Source organism: Hemicordylus capensis, chromosome 2 (assembly GCF_027244095.1).
Source record: "Hemicordylus capensis ecotype Gifberg chromosome 2, rHemCap1.1.pri, whole genome shotgun sequence".
Lineage (NCBI taxonomy): Eukaryota > Metazoa > Chordata > Lepidosauria > Squamata > Cordylidae > Hemicordylus > Hemicordylus capensis.
This window is the reverse complement of record NC_069658.1, coordinates 285,464,907-285,488,206: the sequence shown is the minus strand read 5'-3', so window position 1 is coordinate 285,488,206 and position 23,300 is coordinate 285,464,907. Positions and strand designations below refer to the sequence as shown.

General features: G+C 40.9%; 1 protein-coding gene across 4 annotated transcripts in view; it reads right to left on the bottom strand.

Annotated features, from left to right (window-relative positions):
• CHL1 (cell adhesion molecule L1 like) overlaps positions 1-23,300 on the bottom strand; it is a 382,907-nt gene that overhangs the window by 101,952 nt on the left and 257,655 nt on the right. For all 4 annotated transcript variants that reach the window (XM_053291775.1, XM_053291772.1, XM_053291774.1 and 1 more), the window contains 2 exons: positions 8,052-8,174; positions 5,596-5,766 (listed from right to left, as the gene is read on the bottom strand). In XM_053291775.1, coding sequence (XP_053147750.1) covers positions 5,596-5,766; positions 8,052-8,174 — 294 coding nt within the window. The remainder of the gene's footprint in view (positions 1-5,595; positions 5,767-8,051; positions 8,175-23,300) is intronic.

Genomic DNA, 23,300 nt, shown 5'->3' with positions numbered 1-23,300 from the left:
TGCACACAAGGTATACAAAAATTGTCAAATCATATATATTTAATCTGTGCTGTAAAATTAAGTTTGGTATTATAAAAACAAGTCTTTGTGGACAACACCCTTCCAAAATGTCAGGATTAGGACCGGTTTGAACAGTAGGGGTTTCCCCACCTTGGTCATGCACTCGTCCACAATTGCATGAGGAAACGTTTGAGGCCAGTACACATACACAGTAATAATGAACTCGGCTGACATGATGAGGGAAAGTACTCAAAGCAGTCCCACTGAAACTGAGCACTTTGAAAAATTTTCTTCTTCATGCCAACATTCAGTTTCTCAAAAACAGTCATGCAAATGATGAATGGCTGCCTGCCTCTTTCCAGTCATGTAAATGATGAATGGATGTCTTCCTGTACAGCCTGCTTGACACGAACATTTTTCTATGTGATCTCCACATTGAGACTGGCTGTGGATAGACTGCAGGATCCTGACTTGGTAAACAGTTCCTCAGTGATTTTGCAATGTGGCCCCTCCCTAGCTGCATGCTGGAGGTGGCATTATTTCCTCACCCTATATGTTGAGGAAGGTATGAAACAAATCATATTGGCTGGGCCCAGAGAGGGTTAGGGTGGCCATTTTGGCACTCCACCCCTCTGCTGCTCAGTCTTTAACCAGGCAGGTTCACCTTCCCTCCCACCCAGAAGCAGAATGGATTTTACTGGTCATCCTTTTGGGACCAGACAAGAATGTTTTGCTTCCCAACAGGATGGGCTGCGAAGTTTTTTCGCCTACTCCATTCTGTTTCCCTTCCGTTTAACTGGAAAGCTTAATAGGTCACAATCGGGCAGGTGAAGTGCAGGCTGGAACAGGGAGGACTGATCAATGAGCACCCTTGGACTGGTTTAGAAGAGAGGGAGTAGTCAATTAGTCCTCAGAGACTGTGGCTCAGGAGCTATGTTTTGGGGACTTCACAAAATACCTGCTTCAGGGATGCCACAAAACTCAAAGGCTGAAAGACTTGGGGGTGGGGGATGAAACCCCCCAAAAGGACCCTGGCATTTCTGAAGTTGGCAAAGAGGAGTAGGGACCCGCACTGGTCTGATCTGATGCTCTGAGCCAAGTGTGGTTGCCCATTAGGCTTGGGGGAAGGCCACATTGGTCTGATTACCAACTGAAGTTAGGTCTGCACAGCATGGGGTGGGGTGAAATTTGGTTGCTAACACGGTGACATTATAAATGCTTAATAAATGTGTAGGCCTTTTATCCAATTCAGTGGTGTGGTGTTTTTACTGCATTGAGTTTTCAGCTGTGGGTGCAATGGGATTATTCTTTTATGGTGACAAAATGCGACAAGGTGATTTTGATAGATTTTCTCTGTCTCCGGTACCATACATTTGTGAAGTTCTACTATGTACATTTCCAGAAACTCAGGAACCACAGATAGGCAAAAATCACCTATACTTAATGCTTCTGCATACATGAAACCGTGATCGACGAAGGCGTGGATAATGAGATATGTGGAGTTACTGCAATTGCTTAGGATTTAAAAATAAGTGAGCATTTCAAGAGCAGGGGAGCCTATAAAACTCATTCCCCATCACCCGGTTTAAAAAGGAACTGCATAAAAATAGGCTAAAAATAATTTATGTTGACGGGGGGATGCTTAATGCTTATCTTAGCAATTTGTGAAGAGTGAAGCCACATGCAAGAATTTGGGGGTATCCAAAACTTTTTTTAAAAAAAGACAATATGTAAAATATAAGCTACTGTTACAAGTGCAGAGGAAAATAAAATAGCCACTAAATCTTATAAGAACCACCACCTGGGGGTAAAGAATCATTTTTCTCATATTTTTTAATATGTGGCTATTTTGAGAACATTGTTGCTAAAAAAGAAGCAGCGGCATATACATATTTCTAATAAATAATAATAGCAAAGCCACAAGGAAAAAAACCAGACCAAATTAGAGCTAGTAAACACCCTAATATTTTCAAACCCAGCAGCCACCAAATGTAAAACCAAAAAACAGAAAGAGAAACAAGAACAGATCAATTTTGTTTCTTCTTCTCCTTCTCCCCCCCGCCCTTTAAATACTTTTGTAGTAACTAATTTCCTCAAAGTGTATTGTGGAGGTGGGGAGACTTTTTCTTACAAGTTTGTACTCTTAACAGTTTTAGCTTATGCTTGTTGGAATCTTGTTGTATGGCTTGGAAAATCATTTTTAAAAGGTTAAAAATCTCTCACTCAGGCACAAACAAGGGGGTGGGGAAGAAACACATACACACAAACTGAGGCTTTCAAGTGGGGGTGAGATACACATACACATGGTTCATAAATGTGGGAAGGAGAAAAACACATAGTGGCTTCTCGCAGGAAGAAATCACACACGAAAAACAGATAAGGGTGTTTGCCGAAAAGGAGAACAAGACAGAGCTCCAGGAGGAGGACCAAATAGGCAGTTATTGCTGCTAGGAGTGTGCAAAACAAATTCAAACCAAACTGGATTCGATTCGAACCAGCCTCCCCAAAAGGGAGACTGGTCCGAGTTCAAGCCGAAATGGGCCCGGTTTGGCTCAAACCAGTTTGGTCCAATTTGACCAATTCAGCATGCTTATAAAGGGGAATCTGGTAAGGATTCCCTTTTACAAGAAAAAGGGGAGGACCCCAGTAACTAAATTTGGGTTGGAAATGGTGGGGTCATGCACGGAGGTCACACAAATGGCTTCCGTGCATGCCCAAACTGTGCCCTTGCTGGCCTGCCAGTGCTGAGGAGCTACTGCTGCCACATGTAAAGATGACCTCCTACCCACCCCCACCTGCCCTTTTCAACCCCATTTTAGTGGATAGAGTCCCCCCTTTGCATGGCCCACGCTGAAGCCATGCCAGGCTGTCCTTCAAGAGGCTGGCAGGGGGGTTGGAGGAGTCTCTACCATCCCTGCCATCTGCAAAGAGAAGGTACTCCTTTCTCCCCACCATCACCTTGCATAGGGAATGCCCCTTTATTTGTAAAGGGGCATCCTCGCTGGATTCCCCTTTACGTGTATATCCCCTGGACTGGCTTGGACGGATTCTTTTAGAACTAGAGCTGGACTGGCTCAAACCCGTACCGGCTGAACCAGGCTGGTTCAATTCAAACTGTGGTTCGAATAGAGCCAGTTTGCACATCCCTATTTTCTAACCCTTTTCATTTTCTGCTGCTACTTGACAGCAGTCAGCAGCCAAGAAGAAAAGTGCAAATTGGGTGGGAGCAAACAGGCAAATAATGGCAGTGTGGCTGGGAATTCTGATGTCTCCTCCAACAAGTAAATATTTGGAAGGGTTAAAAATAGTCAAAAATCCAGTTCAAAGGTCACAAAATTGCAACCCTATACATAGGGATCATGGTTGAATTTATTGATTTTGGCCATTATTGTATTGTAATTTTGTAAGATTTTGCATGTATATTAGACCATGACAATTGGTGCTAGGATATTTCATTCATTCAGTCAGTCAGTCATCCATTTATTCATTTATCTGTCTTTTCTTTTGGTCTTCACGGGCAGACTCATGACATGGTATATTAATGATATTGTAAAGTAACTGACAGCATATGTTAGAATCTAGATTATTTTAACCTGGGGTCATATTCTAAAATAGTGTAATTTTAAGTATGGTAAAAGAATATTTTGAAATGACTAGTGAAATTTCTCACTGTGTTTTTGACAGCCTGAATTCCAATTAATTTAATACCATTTAAGCCTCACAGAGGAGGAGAGGGGAAGGGATATGTTTGAGCCTGTGGCTTACAGTCTCATTCACATAGAGCTAAATCTTGGCTTAGTGTTACGTCTGAACCCAACCTCTGCTTTCATTGCCTTGGTGCACTTTTTATGTGGTCACTGCTCAAGTTCCTTGCTTTGTTGCTCTGGTTAGTCCATCCATTTCACAGTGCTGTTTAGGGCTTTCCCAGTCTTAATGGTCTGGCAAAAATAGGATTGTGGATGATTAAAAAAAAACTCCAGAGGAATGGTATATCTGAAACATATGGCAGTAAAATAAGGAAACTGGTTACTGAAAATTAAATGGGGGAAAAACAGAAATGTATTTACAAAACCAATTATTAGGGGAACAAATGACTCATGCCTCTTGGGCAGAAAAGCAATTTTCATTAATAAAATAGTCCATTCTTCTTAGCACTACTTATATTTGTTTGCATGTTTTATCTAGCCACATTTAAAGGACTAGATTTAAATGCCACATTTAAAGGACAAGCTCATCAAGTTCATTTAAAAGTCTCAGCATATTAATCCATCTTGAGGATGGTTCTGATATTTTGATTTATTCACATCACCATGGTAAAATGTTTGTGCAAAAGGAAGCCATTTATGGCTAAGCCTTATGAGCTGCTTTGCCAGCAAATAAGAGTTTAGCAGGAGGCAGAACTGCTAGCTGAATAAACACAACATCTGTGGCACTTTGTGGGACAGATGCCATCATGAAGGTCATTGTATGCCATTGCCATAGTATGGGCCAGTGCTGGCAATGCTGGCAACAGATATCACTTCCAGATGTGGTTTTACAGGGCAAATTGGCCCCATGGCCCAAATTGGCTATAAGAAGAGTGTCCTGTGTTAGTGCAATCATATGCATCAATATGTAGTAGTATGGATGGATGGATCTTTCCATTTCACCAGAATATTTTCCATTTTAATTGATTTCCACTCTGTTCTCTTCCACTAAAAATCCACACACTCCTTTTCATCACCAAGAAAAATTCTGCACTGAAATGCATATTCAAATGCATATTGGAACATTTATTTTTCAAGGACTTTAACCTATTTCCTATCTAAACAGCTTATGTAAAAATATGTTGTGAAGTGCACATTTAAATATGCATTTCCCCATAACTATAATGCATAGAATCCATAAAAATTGGCATATATTTTTTAAAAATGGTCTTTTCAGGAGTGAAGGGAGTCTGGAACCATGAAGTATATCACAAATTTCAGCAAGAGAGGAATTCCGTAACATCCTTATAGTAACCTTTTGCAGTTGATAGCAGCATAGCAGAACAGCCTTGCCAAATACAGGATATCACTACAACTACTTCGCTGTAAACCACTCTGACCTCGGTGTTGTTGTTTTTGATGGTGTGCTGTGCTGAAATTTTTGATGGTGTGCTGTTTTTTGAGAACGTGCATTTTCCTTCTAACAAATGTAGAGGGTATGAAGGCATACTGTTCTTAGTTTTCTCAAAGTAATTATCCTGTGTCAATTCAGTAATCCTCAGTGCCTCCCCCCACCCAATTGCAAATGATCCATTTGGTGAAAAGAGGTTGATTTCCATCACACGTCATTATTAGATTTTATAGCCATGAAATATAAGAGCAGAACAGAAGTGCTTTGGAGGGCCAACAGCTGCAGATGCTTTTATGAGTTAGGCCTCGCTCTTGTGTTGACAATACCAGTACAGAAATAAATATATTAGCATATATTTTCCTCAGCAAAAATCATATTAGAGACACATGTCACATGTAAGTATTCTCAAAGGGCTTGAAGATTTGGGGATAGGCATTAGGGCAGAAGGGGGGGAGATGGAGTGAGGAGGGAAGGGGGAAATTGAATTCCCAGACTTACAACGTGTAACTGTCAGTGTCATTGGCATTTTCTGTGCTATTGTCCTTAGTCTCGGAAATGCAGCAAAGCAGCAATAATCACTCCGGCTGTCATTTGCTTCCACATTTGCAAAGTAAAGATCTCCCTCAAGGCTCATGGAGACCCTTTCATCTTGTGGGATGTGCTGCAAATCTAGCAAGGAAAAAATATATAATGATGATATGGTAATGATCCCCTGATACGACGACAGCTTGCTGTTCTGTCAAGTACTTGCTCCCAGGTAAGGAAATTACTCTTTGATGTTAAAGAGTCATGAGGTCTAAAAGAATCAGTGTTGTATTCACGAATTCTCCACAACAACATGCAGAAAAAATATGGCACTTGTAACCAAGACAAATACCTTTGCTGATACACAATGGAATGTAAGCACTATTCTTTACAAAATATTCTGCAGATATTGCAATAAAGAGTGCAATCATTCTAAAATTGAACATGTGTGATATATTTGTAAATGCCTCAAAACCAACACAACTAACTTTTCAGTTACAAGTGGATACAACCTATCTAAGGAGTGGTATCTATCTGGGGAAACAACTGTTTAATTCCAGAACGGCAGCATATTTAGATAATATTCTTCTCCCTAAATTTAGGCGTCCATTTACTCTTGTCCACCTAAATGCCCTTCTGACGGCTGTTAGGGATGGTAGATATAAAGGGATTCCATTTTATTCAAGGATTTGCCCCTGTGGAATGGGTGCCATAGAAACTACCCCACATGTTATTTTTTTATTGTAAATTTTATAGTGATGCTAGTTTAAAACTAATTTCTCCTCTTTGGAGGAAGTTGCCAGGTCACTCTGATGAATTTTATTTAGAGTTTTTGTTATCTAACTTTTGTAAGGAGATCACTTTCAATGTGGCTAAGTCTTGCTACATTGTTTGTATTACATGTTCTAGTCTTATGTAACGCTTTTTGTTGTACTGTCTGATCTATGATCGTGATAAAGTTTATCTCTCTTCACTTTTTATTCATCTCATAGGAGCTTATCAAATTACTAAAAACATCATTAAAAACACAATTTAAGAACAGTTACAACAGTCAACAGTGTCATTAAACAAGTGTAACACTGCAATGAATATCATCAAAGAGAAAATGCCCTTTGAAAAAGAAAGGTCTTTAATTTCTTTATAAACACATAAGGTGAAAGAGCCAGTTGGAACTCTCTAGAGAGAGATGACCATAAATATGAGGTCCCTATGAAAAGGTCCTTTCTATCACAAACATCATGGCAGTCAAGAAGCTCCTTGCTCTTGTCACATGGACCTTGTCACTTATAGCTCGCATTACATTTTTAATTTGCTGCTTTGGTAGCCAAAATAGTCTGTAGATTTTTCAAAACTCAGGAATTATACTACTGGATTTAAAAGAAAAAAGCTCAGATTAGCTAGAAATATAATGGAGAGAGGGAGGGAGAACTGGAGAGCTGAATGTATAAGATTATCCTTATCCTTAAGGGAGAATTCCAGTTACTCCCTTCCCTCCAGAAAAGGCAGCATAAAGAGAGACTTCAACTGAGGCATGAGGACAGAGGAGGACGTTCAACAGGAGGATGGAGTCATGGCACATTCTTCCTACGAGAGAGGTTCCAAGGCTGGAGATGTAAACTGGGGAGCAGAAGAGCCTGTTTCTCCTGAAGCACTCTGGTTTCTAACTCCTTGTCATTGTACTCAGTCAAATAACATGGAATGGGGAGCAGGCATAGGGATAAACAAGTGAACTTGTGTCTTTTAATCTTTTAATGAGAGTTTAATATGATTTTAAAGTTGTCCTAATGACTAACTGTTGTTTTATTATGCTTTATTTATTGTAAACATGCAAATTTGGGGCAGTACAGAAACACACCAAATAAATAAATATGTAAGTAAGTAGGTCACAGCCCCTCTAAGCAATTCTAATGCTTCAAGTTAGTGCCCGGTTTTGAATTGAACAAGTGGTTATTTGCCATTTCTGCTTTTTCCTCCCTTTCTCCTATCGCATGAAGATGTGAGGCTACTTTGTAATCCTGGTAAAGGAAAAAGGAAAAGGACAGTTCTGCTCTTTCTTTCTCCTTCTCTCACTTAAATGATCTGGCTCTTGCCCTCCTGCTCTCTAGCCGTTTTTTCAGTATCCGCTACATACAAGAAAGAGGGAGCAGCTCATTAGATCAGCCCCTCTTTCTTTAACTTCATTATGTTTTCTTGTCTTTTTGTGAGATGGACTAGCAGCAGTAGCTAAGATACATCACTCATCTATATAATTGCCTTCCACCGTTTGTAATCTTTTGTAGTTTCTTGCAAACCTTTTCAATTCAGTTGTATGCTGTTAAAAGACAGAAGAAACATTTTACTGAACAGCTACCATTTTAATTAAGCTGAAGTTCTGGGAAATCTTTGTAGCAGAACCTTAAATGATGCAATAAGGATGTAATAGTACTCACCAATGTTCATCCAATACATGTGTAATGGAGGAATTCCTTTGGGAGGGTTACAATGCAAGATCATTTTGTCACCATGGTCTACCTTGATAGGATCCTTCTTCTCTTTGGGGAATTTAGGAATACCTATGATAACAGGAATGGGGAAAAAAGCTTTAACTGTGGCTGAATAGTGTCTGTATTATTCTGCTGTTCCTGGTATTCTTAATATTAATTGTTTCTCATGAATGGTTTGTGTTATGATTCAGAAAAAGAGGTCATTCATATGATCTCATGCCGCTGCTCCGAAGGGATGAGGGTGAAGGCAGAGGCTTGCTGCCTTTCCTGGCAGACAAGTGACGTCTGTCTTTGCCTCCACCGCATGGTAGCATGGTTGAGGCCAAAGCTGGGACTGGGACAAGGAAATCCTCCTACATCCAAAAGTACCCCACACCATCAGTGCAGAAGCTGCTCTCATTAGATCAGCCACTGTGCTCGGTGCAACCACTCCTTCCCTCCGGCTCACTGCCCAAAATGGCAGCAGGCCAGGGGGGCAGAGCCTTCTTCCCAGCATCGATCACCTGCCAAGGTAGAATGAACCCACTGTTCATTCAACCTCGGTAAAACACTGAGTAGAAGAAAAGGGCTATCCTTCGCTGGAGCAGCCAGAAGCAGAGGGCTCTTGGTGCTCGAGACAATATGTGCTCCATGGGTTACCCCAGGCAGCTTGTGTCATGAGAACAGCCTCTAAAATCATTCAGGAAAAGTAAAGAAACCAAATTATTTAATAAAATCTTGCACACATATGTTCTAGGTTTGAATAACTGCCTAAGGACAATTTATGACAGATACTAAGAATGTCATTGAATATAATCTGTAACAAATTCTAAAATTGTCAATTACATTTGAAAGCTACATTTCCTACAAGTAGTTTAGGGTAACACCCATGCCTATCCCATTTATCAACTAGAAGACTGTACATGAGGTTGCAAGGAAGTGATAACTCATGACAGCCTTTGACGACATGGCTGGAGGTGCTCACCACAAAGTCAGATTTCCCCCATCTAATTCAAACTCTTTATCTAATAACTGTACCATTCTGGCTTACTGTTTCTATAAGTGAATAAGAGGCATCTTAACATCTCTTCTGTTCCTTGAGAATGTGGAATTGCCTTTACATTGCTTTATTTGTGTTAACAACGACTAGAGTGGTGGCTATAGTTCATTTGGCTTCCGTCAGATTTCAATATCTAACTACATGACCTTCCAGAGAGTTTTACTACTCTTTCTTAGGGCTAGGTTCCATGTTACCTGGGAGAAGGGGTGTAGTGGTGAGGTTGGAGTGGGCCCTGGGACAGAAAGCAAAGATGTGGCCCCTGCAGGGAGAGCAAAGAGATCATCTTGGTTGCCCTCTTCTGCACCATTTCCAGTTCTACAATGTCCTTCTTTAGGTATGGTGACCAGAATTCCCCATATAATGGAAACTTGTTGTTGCCTCCCCTGGTTTGTCCCCACTTTGCTATAAGCATTCACAGTGTTGGTGTGTGGTGCTGTTTCAGGAGATCAGCTCCCCCATGCTGAATCTCTGGATGAAATTTCAACCCCTTCAATTGTTATTAGTCATGGAGAGAATAACAGACAGGCAACATTTTGATGATTCTTCTAGTAAAGGTTCCTGTGCATGTTAGTACAAAAAGTAAGAAGAAACCATTCATCATAAAGTTAAGCAATACTCAAAAAGTAAGGTCTACCTTATACTGAACATAAGGCAAGACATGCTGAGCCTTGTCCTAGAAGTGAAAGACACATTTTGGGATTACTTACTGATGTTAGAGAATATTGATCATTTGGTCAGTGAATCAAACCATTAAGCAGCCAGGCATAACTGAGAAGCCAAGTTGAGACTCTTCCTGAATCACCTAACCAGTGCAGAGCTGAAGGATGCCATACCAACTCTGATCTCTGGCACTGAAGTGCAGCAGGGAAGAGACTCACAGCTCCATCTAGCTACTATAATGGCACAAAAAGTCGATGCCTAGATACCATTGCCAGAAAGAACAGCTTGCATTTTTAAGACTGCACCCTCCCTTCCCACATTTCTATCAGTGTCTGATATATATGTTTGGAGAACAATGGTGAAGCTACTTAAACAAGGATCTGTTTATGAAGAACTAATCACAATTCATTTTTTTGATAACTGAAAGGAAGCCCTGCATCACTGTGGTTCCCACCAGGAATCACTATAAAACCAAACATTTGTGAGATCAAGTAACATTTTAAGCAACAAGAGTTGAGTTTGTTTCAGGGCACTTCCTTCTTCACACATTCCATTCCAGGCAAGTCATAACGGATGCAAACTTTTACACTTTAATCAGTTCAATGTGTAATTAAGCCATAGTGAAATAAATAAATTAGAGCATTGACAAAACAGGAGCAAAAAGAACAAACCTGCCCTAGAAGCCATAAGCATAAGGCTGTCCATCTTTTTGCCTTTTCACATATGAGTCCTTGGAATACGTAGAGCTCTCCACTTCCAGACATGCCTTAACTTACCCTCCATCCTAAATGTGTGTGGGAAGCTCATGGCTGTACAAAGCTCCCTCATCATCTGGCACATTGTTGGGCCACCCCTGGCATGTGTGTTGGGGAGGGGCAGTTCATTGAAATTGTAATGTAGTGTTTAATACTACATTGGGGGGGCGTTCTATTTGATTAGAAGGTGGTGTGCTAAGTTGAGTGGGGGAGAGAGTTGTACCCATGTTCCTCCAACCACTGGCACTTCAGAGTATCATCTGAACTGGCCCATTCAGAATCAGTCTTACTAGAAGGAGCCTTATATATTTATATAGCTATCTACTGTAGCAAACAAGACTGAATTCTGAAGGCATAAGAGAACAGCATTATAAAAATTGTATGAAACCTGTTAAGTATTAATTAATTCAGATAAGCCTTGGGTCTTTTGAATACTAGTGGTGTGCAAGAACAAAATTGTTTCATTACTCCATTTGTAGTCATTATTTAAAAACTCATTCATGGCCTATAGCTGAAGATAATACATGTGTGTGTGACTGAGTCGAAGCCATAGGAATGGCACCACTTAGTAGAGAAGGCCTGTAGGGAAGATAGGTGTTGGGGTCATGGCCCATTGAGCCTCAATCTTCTCTAAGTGGGCCTCTGGCAAAGCTTGTTACTGAACAGGGAATTAAAGGAAGCAATGGGTCCATGGTTTCACATTGTAAGTGTAGGGTTATATTTGCTTCTTCACCATCACTTGGGCTTGTCCATATATCGTGGAGGAAAGGTTATACAGCGCTCTGCACCTCAGAAAGCAAGAAGAATTTGGCATATTGAAGATCCTGTGCTCACACCATTCTACAGAACATGGAGTAGTAATTTGCATAAAGACTTTAGCCCTCTTGGCTACTACAGGTGAAACTCAGAAAATTAGAATATCGTGCAAAAGTCCATTAATTTCAGTAATGCAAATTAAAAGGTGAAACTGATATATGAGACAGACGCATTACATGCAAAGCGAGATAAGTCAAGCCTTAATTTGTTATAATTGTGATGATCACGGCGTACAGCTCATGAAAACCCCAAATCCACAATCTCAGAAAATTAGAATATTACATGGAACCAAGAAAACAAGGATTGAAGAATAGAACAATATCGGACCTCTGAAAAGTATACAGTGTACTGTGCTTGATTGGCCAGCAAACTCGCCTGACCTGACCCCATAGAGAATCTATGGGGCATTGCCAAGAGAAGGATGAGAGACATGAGACCAAACAATGCAGAATTGCTGAAGGCTGCTAATGAAACATCCTGGTCTTCCATAATACCTCATCAGTGCCACAGGCCGATAGCATCCATGCCACGCCGCATTGAGGCAGTAATTGCTGCAAAAGGGGCCCAAACCAAGTACTGAATACATATGCATGCTTATACTTTTCAGAGGTCCGATATTGTTCTATTCTTCAATCCTTGTCTTCTTGGTTCCATGTAATATTCTAATTTTCTGAGATTGTGGATTTGGGGTTTTCATGAGCTGTACGCCATGATCATCACAATTATAACAAATTAAGGCTTGACTTATCTCGCTTTGCATGTAATGCGTCTGTCTCATATATCAGTTTCACCTTTTAATTTGCATTACTGAAATTAATGGACTTTTGCACGATATTCTAATTTTCCGAGTTTCACCTGTATTTCCCCCTCCTTTTAGAACCATGCTATATCACCAAATAGCATCATTCTAAAGGGAAAGGGAGACTAGCCAGTCCACCTTTCACTTCCCATTAAAAAACACCTAAATGATAATTTAACTGTTGGAAAATGGGATGGCAAAACTGAGGGTGGAAGAAAATTTTGTCTCAGCTCTCTAGAACGTTTATGACACATTGGCTAAAAGGGAGGGGGGAAAACTTCTTAGAGTTTGAGTTAGCAATGCAGTCTCCTAGTCTGTTTAGAAGCCTTATTAGAGTCAGGAATATAAGGAAAACCTTCTGCAGTGGTCTTCAGCTCCCATTTTCCCTTTCCCCCACCCCTTCCATTCTGTTGGAGCTAGGACCCTGGCAGCTTCAGCTCTCAGCTGCAATGTCTCATAGTGACCCCCCCGGGGGGGGGCTTAGGGTCACGAATATAAGTGCTGGACTCATCCCCTCTTTTTTTGTTCCAGTGTCAGTCTCCTCTCTCTCTCTCTCTCTCTCTCTCTCTCTCTCTCTCTCTCTCTCTTTCTCTCCCCAGCCATGAGCTACAGCTGAAATTAAGCTGCAGGTTTTTTCACATTTGTTGGTAACCTTTTCTTTAAATAAATCCTGGTAGTTCTTCAATACTAAATCACTATCTCAAGACCTCTTGCTTTGCTGCTTTCTCACCAAACTGGTTTTGCTTTGCTATTTGGGGACTGAACTGCCATTCATCCCCTACACATACAACTTGAAAAAAATCAGAAATAATGGGAATTATCCTATTGTGTCTTTCCTAGCTTTTTGTCTCTGGTCTCATATCAGGGGGAAAGAAAACAGTTCCTCCCCACCAGAGAAATCTCAAAAAGAAAGCTTGGAAAGACCTAACCCATTATGAAAGAAAAAGGGCAGCCCCCCTCCCCCCCCCCCACACAACCCCAGACTTCCTCCAACTTCCTAAGATGAGCTTCACACTTGGAAGGTCTGCTGTCTGGAGACTAGAATGGCTTTTTCCACTATCCAAGCACAGAGAAAACACCTTAATCCCTCTTTTGTCATTTGTACACTTTTGCCCCAAATGACAAATGCACCCCTCAAAGGTTGAATGGGGAAGGGGGTGGTAAATCGGCTCTGGCTTCACATCCAAAACTTTATGTGCAATGACAGAAGCAGCATGGAAATTTCAGATATATCCGTATAACCCTAAGCAAGGTTTGATGTAGGTTGCACAGGTAAACCATATTTCACAGCTAATACTTAACCATTGACCCCTTCATGTAGGATAATGTATATCAGGGTTGCTCAGCTTTGGCCCTCCAGCTGTTTTCAGACTATAGCTCCCATAATCCCTAACCACAGTGGCCAATGTCAGGGATTATAGGACATCTGCAGAGGGCCAAAGTTGAGCAGCCCTGATGTATATACTCCATTATTCTAAAATGTGTGTAATACAAGAGGGACTGTGCTTGGTTACAGTGTAACAAAATACCCTAACACAGGAGAGGGTGTTGTTGTTTAAGACATTTCTGTATTTAATTCCAGGGTTAAAAATCTTCACTCTTTATCACCTTCATCCCTAGTCCACTCTAGTCCAGGTTTGCATTAATTAACATAATGTTCTTCTCAAAAGTCAACAATATTTATAAAACAAGAAGTTTTTCTAAACATTATCTTCCTCCACAATGATGCATTTCAAACAGATGTACCAAAAATTGCACTTTGAAGTGATGTCCCACTCTTAACTATACCAGATTGACAAACTCATTTTGCAGGACTAGGCCACAAGTGTGAATGAGTCGATAAAAATCAAGTGAATATGTATGAACGTCTTTGAAAGCTACATGGTGAATAATAGAGTGATGAATACCATAATATGATCCCTTTTATCAGGAGCTGAAATTATACTCTCTGAGGCATTCAGGTTGTCTAGGAAAATTGCCAGGCAATGGTAACATAGTATAATTTAGGTCATCTTCCAAAAAATGTGCTTACTGAGCTCCAATCTGGTTTGTCACCTGGTAGATAAATGATGCTCTACTCACACAAGTGTGAAAGCGACCACTCTCATAGCCAATCAACACTGCCAGTTCCAGTACAGAATATCAAATCCATCTGGAAGCTGGAAGTAGTGCTGTACTAACACTGTAGGGCTGGGGAGAACTGCCTGATGGAGAAATCTCCTACTTACAGCACATGCTGCCCCAGGTAAAGTGCCAGTTCTCTTATAAGGGAACTGTGTAAAAAATGCTGCTTCCTTGATGAAAATGCAAGTTAGAGCTTGTATTGGATTTTTGCCATATGTTCTCTAACTGCACATTTAGAGCAAAGACACTAGAATTGAAATGACATGTTGCCAAAAGTTGAGAGGCTTTGTTGTTGTTTTAAATGGCTTTTGATTTGTCAGTCTGAAATATTGCCAGGATCCAATGACATGAAATTTGGACCACAGATCAGTGCTTTGATTTGATTATTGATGTCAATTGTGGCAGTGAGAGATCAGATGTGAAAATGGCATAAAAGTTATGTTTTGGTTCAGATTCCCAGATTAATCACTTCATTGGCACTTAGCATTTATTTGTCCTGTTCATTCCAGTGCTGTTTCAAGGAGTGAAGTGCACTTAACAATCAGTATCAACTTTGCTGGTAGGGGAAAGTGCTGGAGAGTTGCCCTGCAGTTATACAAGGGAGGAGATGAGCCATTACCAATAGGAGTGTTGAAAGAACTACGGTTCCAAATCCTTATTTTTAAGCAATTTCATATCATAGCATTGTTATTTTTCAATGGAATGAGTATTCTAAAACAGGCAGCAAACAATCCAATCAAGTCAGCAGAAGTTTCCACTCAGTTTTATGGACTTAGGATACAATCCAGCTCTATTATATGCAACAGCTCTTGACCCCAGATGGTGATGCACATCCCCATACACATTAAATGGTGTCTCCATCTGGTGTGATAGCCCTGATCATTCTGGCACTAGAAATGCTCACCCAGACATGTAGCCCCAGCAGTTATGTGCATGGAAGTCCGTTTTCACACATGAATCTCTCTTGCTGGACCAGGGCACTAGTATGTCACAAAATTTATATAATAATGTTGGATCTGCTCAGTGCCTGGATGTAAACCACCTGGAAATCCAAAGTATACTATCATAATGGCAGAAAGGTGGGATAGAAATGTAACAAATAGATTAAATAATGCATACACACACTCATGCGCGCGCACACACACACACACACACAGATCAAGGAACAGCTTGTCTTTATAATAACTACTTTGAATACTGCATTTAAATGCCTTAATTTACACTGTGATATAAATAACTTTGAATGTCAGTTCTGAGAGTCAAATACTGATTCCTCATTTCCATGGTGAATTCTAAGCCAAGTAACTGAATTTGACCTAGGAATCTGCATCAGCCTTTCAAATGCCTCATTTACTTTGGCCCTAGAAATTGCCATAAATATGCTAAGCATGGAACTGGGGAAGAGTTCACAGAAATGGTTTAGCTAGCTGTTCCCAGAGCAGTTTCTCTTCCTTTTTGGCTCTGGGAACATTTGATAATTAAAAGGAATTGAGAGTCTCAGTTAACTAGCTCAGCAGTGGGTGCCCTTGCCTTTATAATTGGCTTCAGTTATGCAGGTACTGTATAATTATCAGAGTTCTCTTCTATTTCCCACAATTGTAAAATGAACATTAAATATGTTCATTGTTGAGGTGAAACTGCATACACTTCTGACATGTTGTGGGTTTTGCATCTTCATTCTCAGGACTTTGCATGGCTATTGTAACTGTAGTAGTGACTACTTTCTATTTTAAATTTGCATTTTCATTGTAATGTTGGGATCAGAGTGGTGTGCAAGCAAGCCTTTTCTTCTCCCTGTCAGGATCAATGTTGCTTTACTTGGAAGCCACAATGTTGTTGGGCTGTAGGATTCACTGACCATAATTTATGCTCAGAAGCATCACCTAGTGTGACTTGTTGCTCTTTTCATATTTATTTGGATGGTGAGTTGCCAAGTACCTCTTGCCTCTTCCTTGAAAACTATTGGCAGAATGCTGCCAAGCACCATGCTGTTATCATGAATGCACACAATGATCTCACATCTACCAGGTCCAGCTCTGATTATGTTTCACACATGAATAACAGTGATTTATTCCAAGCCCCTCTGCAGTAGCACTTATCATATGCTGCCATGCAATTTGCCATCGACTTGGGTTCCAAAAGTACCAAAATAAAAATAGGTGAATCTTTGACAGGTGCTAGCAAAAGAGCTATAGTACATCAAATGCGTTTAGGTTTGGGAAAGCCTTCCTCAATGGCAAATCTAAAACTAGTATGAAACATAATTAGGAAACAAAAACTTTTAAATGTGTGACATATAACAGACTATTATATTTTATCTTAAGAGCACACTATTTACTCTTTCCGAATTACTCACTGATTACATACTTATCATAGTTGCCCATAAAGAAGAATTTCATATCCAAAGTGCTTTGCATTTAGCATGATCAGCTATTTCCCTACCACCTGATGATTGTTCCTCCACTGCCGTATGTTTAATCTGCTTTTTGGTACTGCTCTCAATTTCTTTTCTTTTCTATAGTGGCAGGCTTCAGAAACAAATAGAAATGTTCTCACTACTACTACTACTACTACTAAGCTTTAATGTAAGCTGCAGACATCAAAATATCAGAAAAAAAGGAATCCCAAGATCTCATAAGGTGGTATACCATACTTAGCTGAAAATTAAAAAGGGTGAAAGAGAGGTCTCACCCGATGTCCTGATTCCTATCTATCTATCTATCTATCTATTTATTTATTTATTAATTATTAAAACATTTATACCGCACTTCCAAAAGGCTCAGGGCGGTTTACATTAAAACACCATTGATCCCTAGGAAACAATATCCATCCAGACATTATAGTTTTAAAAATAATGTGGAAGTACTTGTTATGAGAGGGCACTACATTATAAATATTTTCCTCACCACCCTCTTATAGATGATACTAAAACACTAGAAGGCTATTCACAAGGCATGAGATGCCCAGGCAGCTTGTGTCATCTGGAGCAGAGATTCTCAATGTTGGGTGTCCAGATGTTATTGGACCAACTCCCATAATCCCCAGCCCCAGTGGCCTTTGGTTGGGGATTATGGGAGTTGAAGTCCATAACATCTGGGGACCCAACATTGAGAATCCCTGATCTGGGGAACTGGGAACACTATGCTCCAGACCTGAGTAGCTCAGTTGTTCTCCTCAGGGTTTTACCTATGGTTGGTTTTTCCTTGGTAGTCAACTGTGTGGATGATTGCACCCAGGTTCCTAGGTTCCCTGCCGGCCTGTCACCATTTTCAGCAGTGATTCAGGGGAAAGAACAGCCACACAGAGCAGTTGCAATGCTAAAAGCAGCCACTCGACTGCATCCGCGCTGCATACTGGGTCCACGAAGGACCCAGAGTGCACTTTCCCTCTCCACTGGCAGAGTGCTGCTATTGCCTCCCATGACTGATAATTTTATTCTGTAGTTGATCATCTGCAGGGAGGTAGGGAGGAGCCTAGCTTCCACATGCCATCCCCTGCAGCCCAGGTGAGAAGTTGTGAGAACAACCTTAACGACTGACATCCTAATGTAACCGTGCACTTGCATCAAACAAAGTTGTGCTAGTGCAAGAAGGTTGGAGAGCTGCACAACATTGTGGTGATTCATGATGTTGTGCAACCACTTGCAGAAGACCTCCTATGGGATACAGACAAGGTTGTGTAATGATTGTGCAGCAATCATTGTGGAACAGTGGAGCAATAATTTTGGGAAACAGTCTTGAGCAAACAATATTGTGGAACAGTTACTGCTCAACAATATTGCATAACAAGTCTTGTGGAACAGTCTTGAACACGTAAGCCTAAAAAGACAGAACTCACATGAGAGAGGCTGAAATTTATGAAGTCTGTCTTAAGTTTTACATCCAGTTTGACTCCCTGCCAAGGTGAAACTATGAGCCAAAATACACCTTTTGCAGGAGATCCACCATCTTTTATTAAAATTAAAATTTTCCCACTAAAATACAATTGTGATGGACTGATGATTTATTTGGAGCAGCAGTGAGCAGACAAAGTGTTGAACCATTTCCTCCTCACACTTTTTTCTCATCAAACTTGCCCATCCCAAGATCATTTTCAGCCCAAAAGGAGATGGACACTGGTAACTGCATTTTTTTGCCCTACAAGGAAAAAAGCAGCTTGGGTTTGTGTATGTGATTTTGAATGGAAATGGGAGTTGAGGGAAAGTGTTGGGGAAAGAGTAAACATCCTGTCGCTTCCCCTGTTACTGTCCTGAACAAACTGGAAACCTCTTGCAGCTGCATTTTAGATATATATTTTAAATTGGGAACTCTATCATAGATTTTCCATGAAACACAGAGATTGATCTTCATTCACAAAGGCATTTTGCTGTGAAGCTAATCAGTTTTCACTTCTGCTGGAGTTTCATCTCTGCTACACTATGAACACTTCCACACTAGTGTGCTGGAGTGCACATTATCCATCCATTAAATGAGGGACAGGTGAACAGCAAAGTTATCCATTCTGCAATACACCCATTCCCACCACATAAACCATTTCATGTGAACTATATATCACCAAATTTGTCTTTGAAGTTGCAAGTCTTGCAAGTCTATCTATTAAAGACTAAAATGGGATAGGGGCACACTTTGAAGTGAGCTTGTGATCATGCCTGAACTCGCAAACAAGAATATAGGTTTGTTTTTTTAAAATCTCTTCATGACTCAGTAGGAAGCTGCATTTTACTTCTGTTGAAGAAATCCATGTAGCTACTGAAAAGGTTGCTGAAAAGAAATAATTGTTTAAGGATGAATTATTATTTTTAAATGTAAAACTATGCAGCTAATATAAAACAAACTTCCAGAGGAAATCCAGAATATTAAACTTAGTCTACCCAAATCAAATCATTTTCTGCTCACTGAGCATTAAGTTCTCTTGAGGATTCTGCTTAAATTGCTTGTGTATTAATATGACTGCTGGCGTATTCCCCAGAGATAATCTATAGTGGGAGATACACAGTCAGCAAGTTGTAGAAGAGAACAAACCTTACACTGTGATGAAAACATATGCACATTACAACCAAGCATCTTTGAACTTAGTTAAGTTGATTTGGGATTGAGATCTCCATTTGAAAACCATTGTTTTGTGGTCATTGTGCATTAATCGATTAAGTGCCGCCAAGTTGGTGTCGACTCTTAGCGACCACATAGATAGATTCTCTCCAAAATGATCAGTCTTGAACTTGGCCTTTAAGGTCAGTGGTGTATTCATTGCTGTCGTAATAGGGTCCATCCACCTTGGTGCTGGTCATCCTCTTCTTCTCTTTCCTTCAGTTTTCCACAGCATTATGGACTTCTCAAGGAAGCTGAGTTTTCACCTAATGTGCCCAAAGTATGATAGTTTGAGCCTGGTCATTTGTGCCTTGAGTGAAAATTCTAGATTGGTTTGTTCTATGATCCATTTGTTTATTTCCCTGGCTGTCCATGGTATCTTCAAAAGTCTTCTCCAGCACCAAAGTTCAAACACGTCAATGCTTTTTCTATCTTGCTTCTTCAAAGTCCAGCTTTCGCATCCATAGAGTGTCAGGGAAAAACCATTGTCCAAACAATTCTAATCTTTGTAGGTATTGACACATCACAGTATCTAAATATCCTTTCCAAGGCCTTCATTACAACCCTATCAAGTGCTAGTCTGCAGTGTATTTCTTGACTGATGGATCCTTTTCTGTTGATGGTCGATCCTAAAAGGCAGAAGCTATCCACCACTTCAATGTCTTCATTATCAATTCTGAGGTTGGTTGCTGTACCCATTGTCATTAGTTTAGTCTTCTTTACATTTAGTGGTAGTCCCATTTTTTCACTGTGCTCTTTGACATTCATTATTAGAGCTTGCAGATCATCTGCATTCTCAGCTATCAGAGTAGTGTCATCTGCGTAGTGCAGGTTATTGATGTTCTTTCCTCCAGCTTTAAAACCATGCTCATCTTCTTCCAATCCAGATTCTCTCAGTATATGTTTAGCATATAAACTACATAAAGAAGGAGAAAGTATACAGTCTTGTTTTACTCCTTTGCCTGAAACCAGTCTGTTTCACCATGTTCCATGTGGACTGTGGCTTCCTGTCCTGTGTTTAGGTTTCTCATGAGAACAATGAGATGCCCATTTTCCTAAGGATATTCCACAACTTGACATGGTTGATGCAATCAAAGGCTTTTCTGTAGTCAATAAAGCGCATATTGACTCTTTTTGGTATTCTTTGGCTTTCTCAATTATCCAGTGTGTGTCAGCAATGATGTCTCTTGTTCCTCCAGCTTTTCTGAAACCAGCTTGAACATCTGGCATTTCCCTTTCCACAAAGGGCTATAATCTGTGTTGGATTATCTTGAGCATTATTTTGCTAGCATGTGAAATTAGGGATATTGTGCGATGGTTTGCGCAATCTGTTCAGTCTCCTTTCTTTTGTATAGCTTTGTAGACTGACCTCTTCCAGTCTGTTGGCCACTGTGTCATTCTCCAAATTTGCTGGCATAGTTTGGCTAGAGCCTTCACTTACTCTTCTTCTGTTGCTTGCCATATTTCTGTAGTGATTCCATCAATTCCTGTAGCTTTCCGACTTGGTAATGACCAGAGTGCTGATCTAACTTCATCTTCCCATACTAGAGGTTAGAGGTGTGCAAACAGGTTTGACGTCGAATGTGTCCGTCGATCCAGTTTGGTTCGACCATTCAGGGTTGAACCGAACCACCCCCTGTTCGGTCCAACTTCGGTCTGAACCCCACACGCGGTTCACAAATTATTTTTAAAAAATAAAATTAAGCACTTAACCCTTCCAAGGGAGTTGTTTGAGATGGCGGGGGCGGGTTGTCTGTGAAGGATCCACCAAAATTGAAGATGTGACTACAAATAATGGTCAGACCCAGTCTCTATATTCGGATTCCCTCCAAACAGCAGTAAAGTGTTGGGAAGGCTGTATGTATAGAAAGTCCCATGCTAATCTATGGTGGGGTGGGGGCACTGAACAAGGCTGCCCGTGTACCTGCCTTAGTTCCCGCTGTTGGTAGGAAATGTTAAAGAGGCCCCGCACAAATGATGGGGAAAACTGGGTCCAAATGCTGGGAAAACTTTATCTATTGAATTTCTACCCATCATCCAGCTATTAGATACAGAGCTCCAGGCATGATAGAAGCATGGCAGTTTTTATAGCTGAAATATTACCTGTTTCTACATGCCTGGAGCTCTGTGTCTAACAGGTGAATGATGGGCAGAAACTCAGTATGTGGAGTTTCCCATAGCATTTTGAGATGGGAACTGCACCTGTGGAAGTTCTGGCTACCATGAAGCTGAAATACAAGCAGCCAGAACTTCCAAATGCCCACAGGTGCAACTTTGCCTAGCATTTGAGCTCTGTTGAATGTCTACTTCTCATGCTCTGGCCCTCACGAGGAACATAGCAGCCCATCCCCTTATGAGGTTCATGGTTGGAGGGTGATAAAAACCAAACAAGTGCAGTGAGGACAAAGGTTCTGATGAAAAAATAAGCAAAAAGGAGGAGGCAAATGTCAGACAGAAGCAGTCACAGCTAAGGAGCCAAGGCCTATGTGATATAGGGGTACAGGCCTCAGAAACACATCAAACCATTCAAGTGCAATAGTTACCCTTAATTTTCAAAACATCTCTCCTTCCCAGACAGCAGGAGTGCAAATTTCACCAGCCCTGACAGAAACCCTTCTCAGATGTTTTCAGGGCTAGAGACGGAAAGAGCAAGTCACTGTTTTCCCTCCCTTCTTCACACAGTAACTCCCTTTTTCTCAAAAGGAGGAGAATAATCAAATACCAAAAGCTCCCCCTATACTGGCATGTCATATAATAAGGTGATTTTGGGAGGGATTTTTTTTAGGGTTTTTCAGTTATAAATGCAGCTCTAATATCCACACACTGCAGGAAAGAACAGAGAGGTTGGGCGAGACTGATGTCATAATCACCCCCACTAATGAGGGAGTCTTCTTGAGGAAAATGTGAATCTTTAAGCAGGTTTAAAAAAATAAAATAAAATAACTTCACGTAGCATGAAAAGGATTGCAACACTACCTAACGGTGGAAGTAAGTATTATTACTTAATAGAGTAATAATACTTACAGGGTTATATGAGATCTAGGAGATATCCACATTGAGCCTCTTGTCTTAGAGCAGGCCTGCTCAACTTTGGCCTCCCAGCTGGTTTTGGACCAGAACTCACATAATCCATAGTAGACAATAGTCAGAGATTATGGGAGTTGGCCAACATCTCAGGAGGGCCAAAGTTCAGCAGCCCTATCTTAGAGGGTAGAGATGTGAGAAGCAGGTGCATAAGGATAAGAGTGTGTGTGTATGGTGGGGGGGGGGGGCGAAGGTCCATGGGCTGTGGAGCCTGGGAGTTTACCTCACCAACCCAGGCAACCCCTTCCACCTCCCCCCCTTTAATAAAGGTTTAAAGACATTTAAATTAAATGCACACGCACACACACACACACACACACACACTCATACACACGGGTGCACACACACTGCTATGTAGCAGCTAGCAAAGAGCTCTGGTTAAGAGAATAAAAGCCACATAGCCTCTCTCTCTCGTTTGTGTTGGCAGACCAATAGACAACCAGACTAAAGCTGCACTAGCATAAGAAACAAACAAGAAGGTTGCACAGCTGTGTGGATGCTCAGAGTTGCACACTCCCTTGCACTCTCAGCTCACTTGTGCAAGTGCTACAATTGTGCAAGAAGGATCATGGAAGTACATCTACTTCTTGGCAGTCTTAAACCCAAGCTAGCATGTGTCACAGCAGGAAGTACATCACAGGTTACACTCCCAGTTGCACCAGAGCCCCTTGTTGCACCACAGCGCCAGCATAAAACTAGTCTGAAATGCTGCTTCAATCTTAGCGGAATTAGAGAGAGCTAGAAAAACGCTGCCTTGGAGCTTGTTTGGGCTGGAGCAGCATTAGTTTCGAAGTCAGTCACTATGTTTTGTCGCAGGGCAGCAGGGGTGTA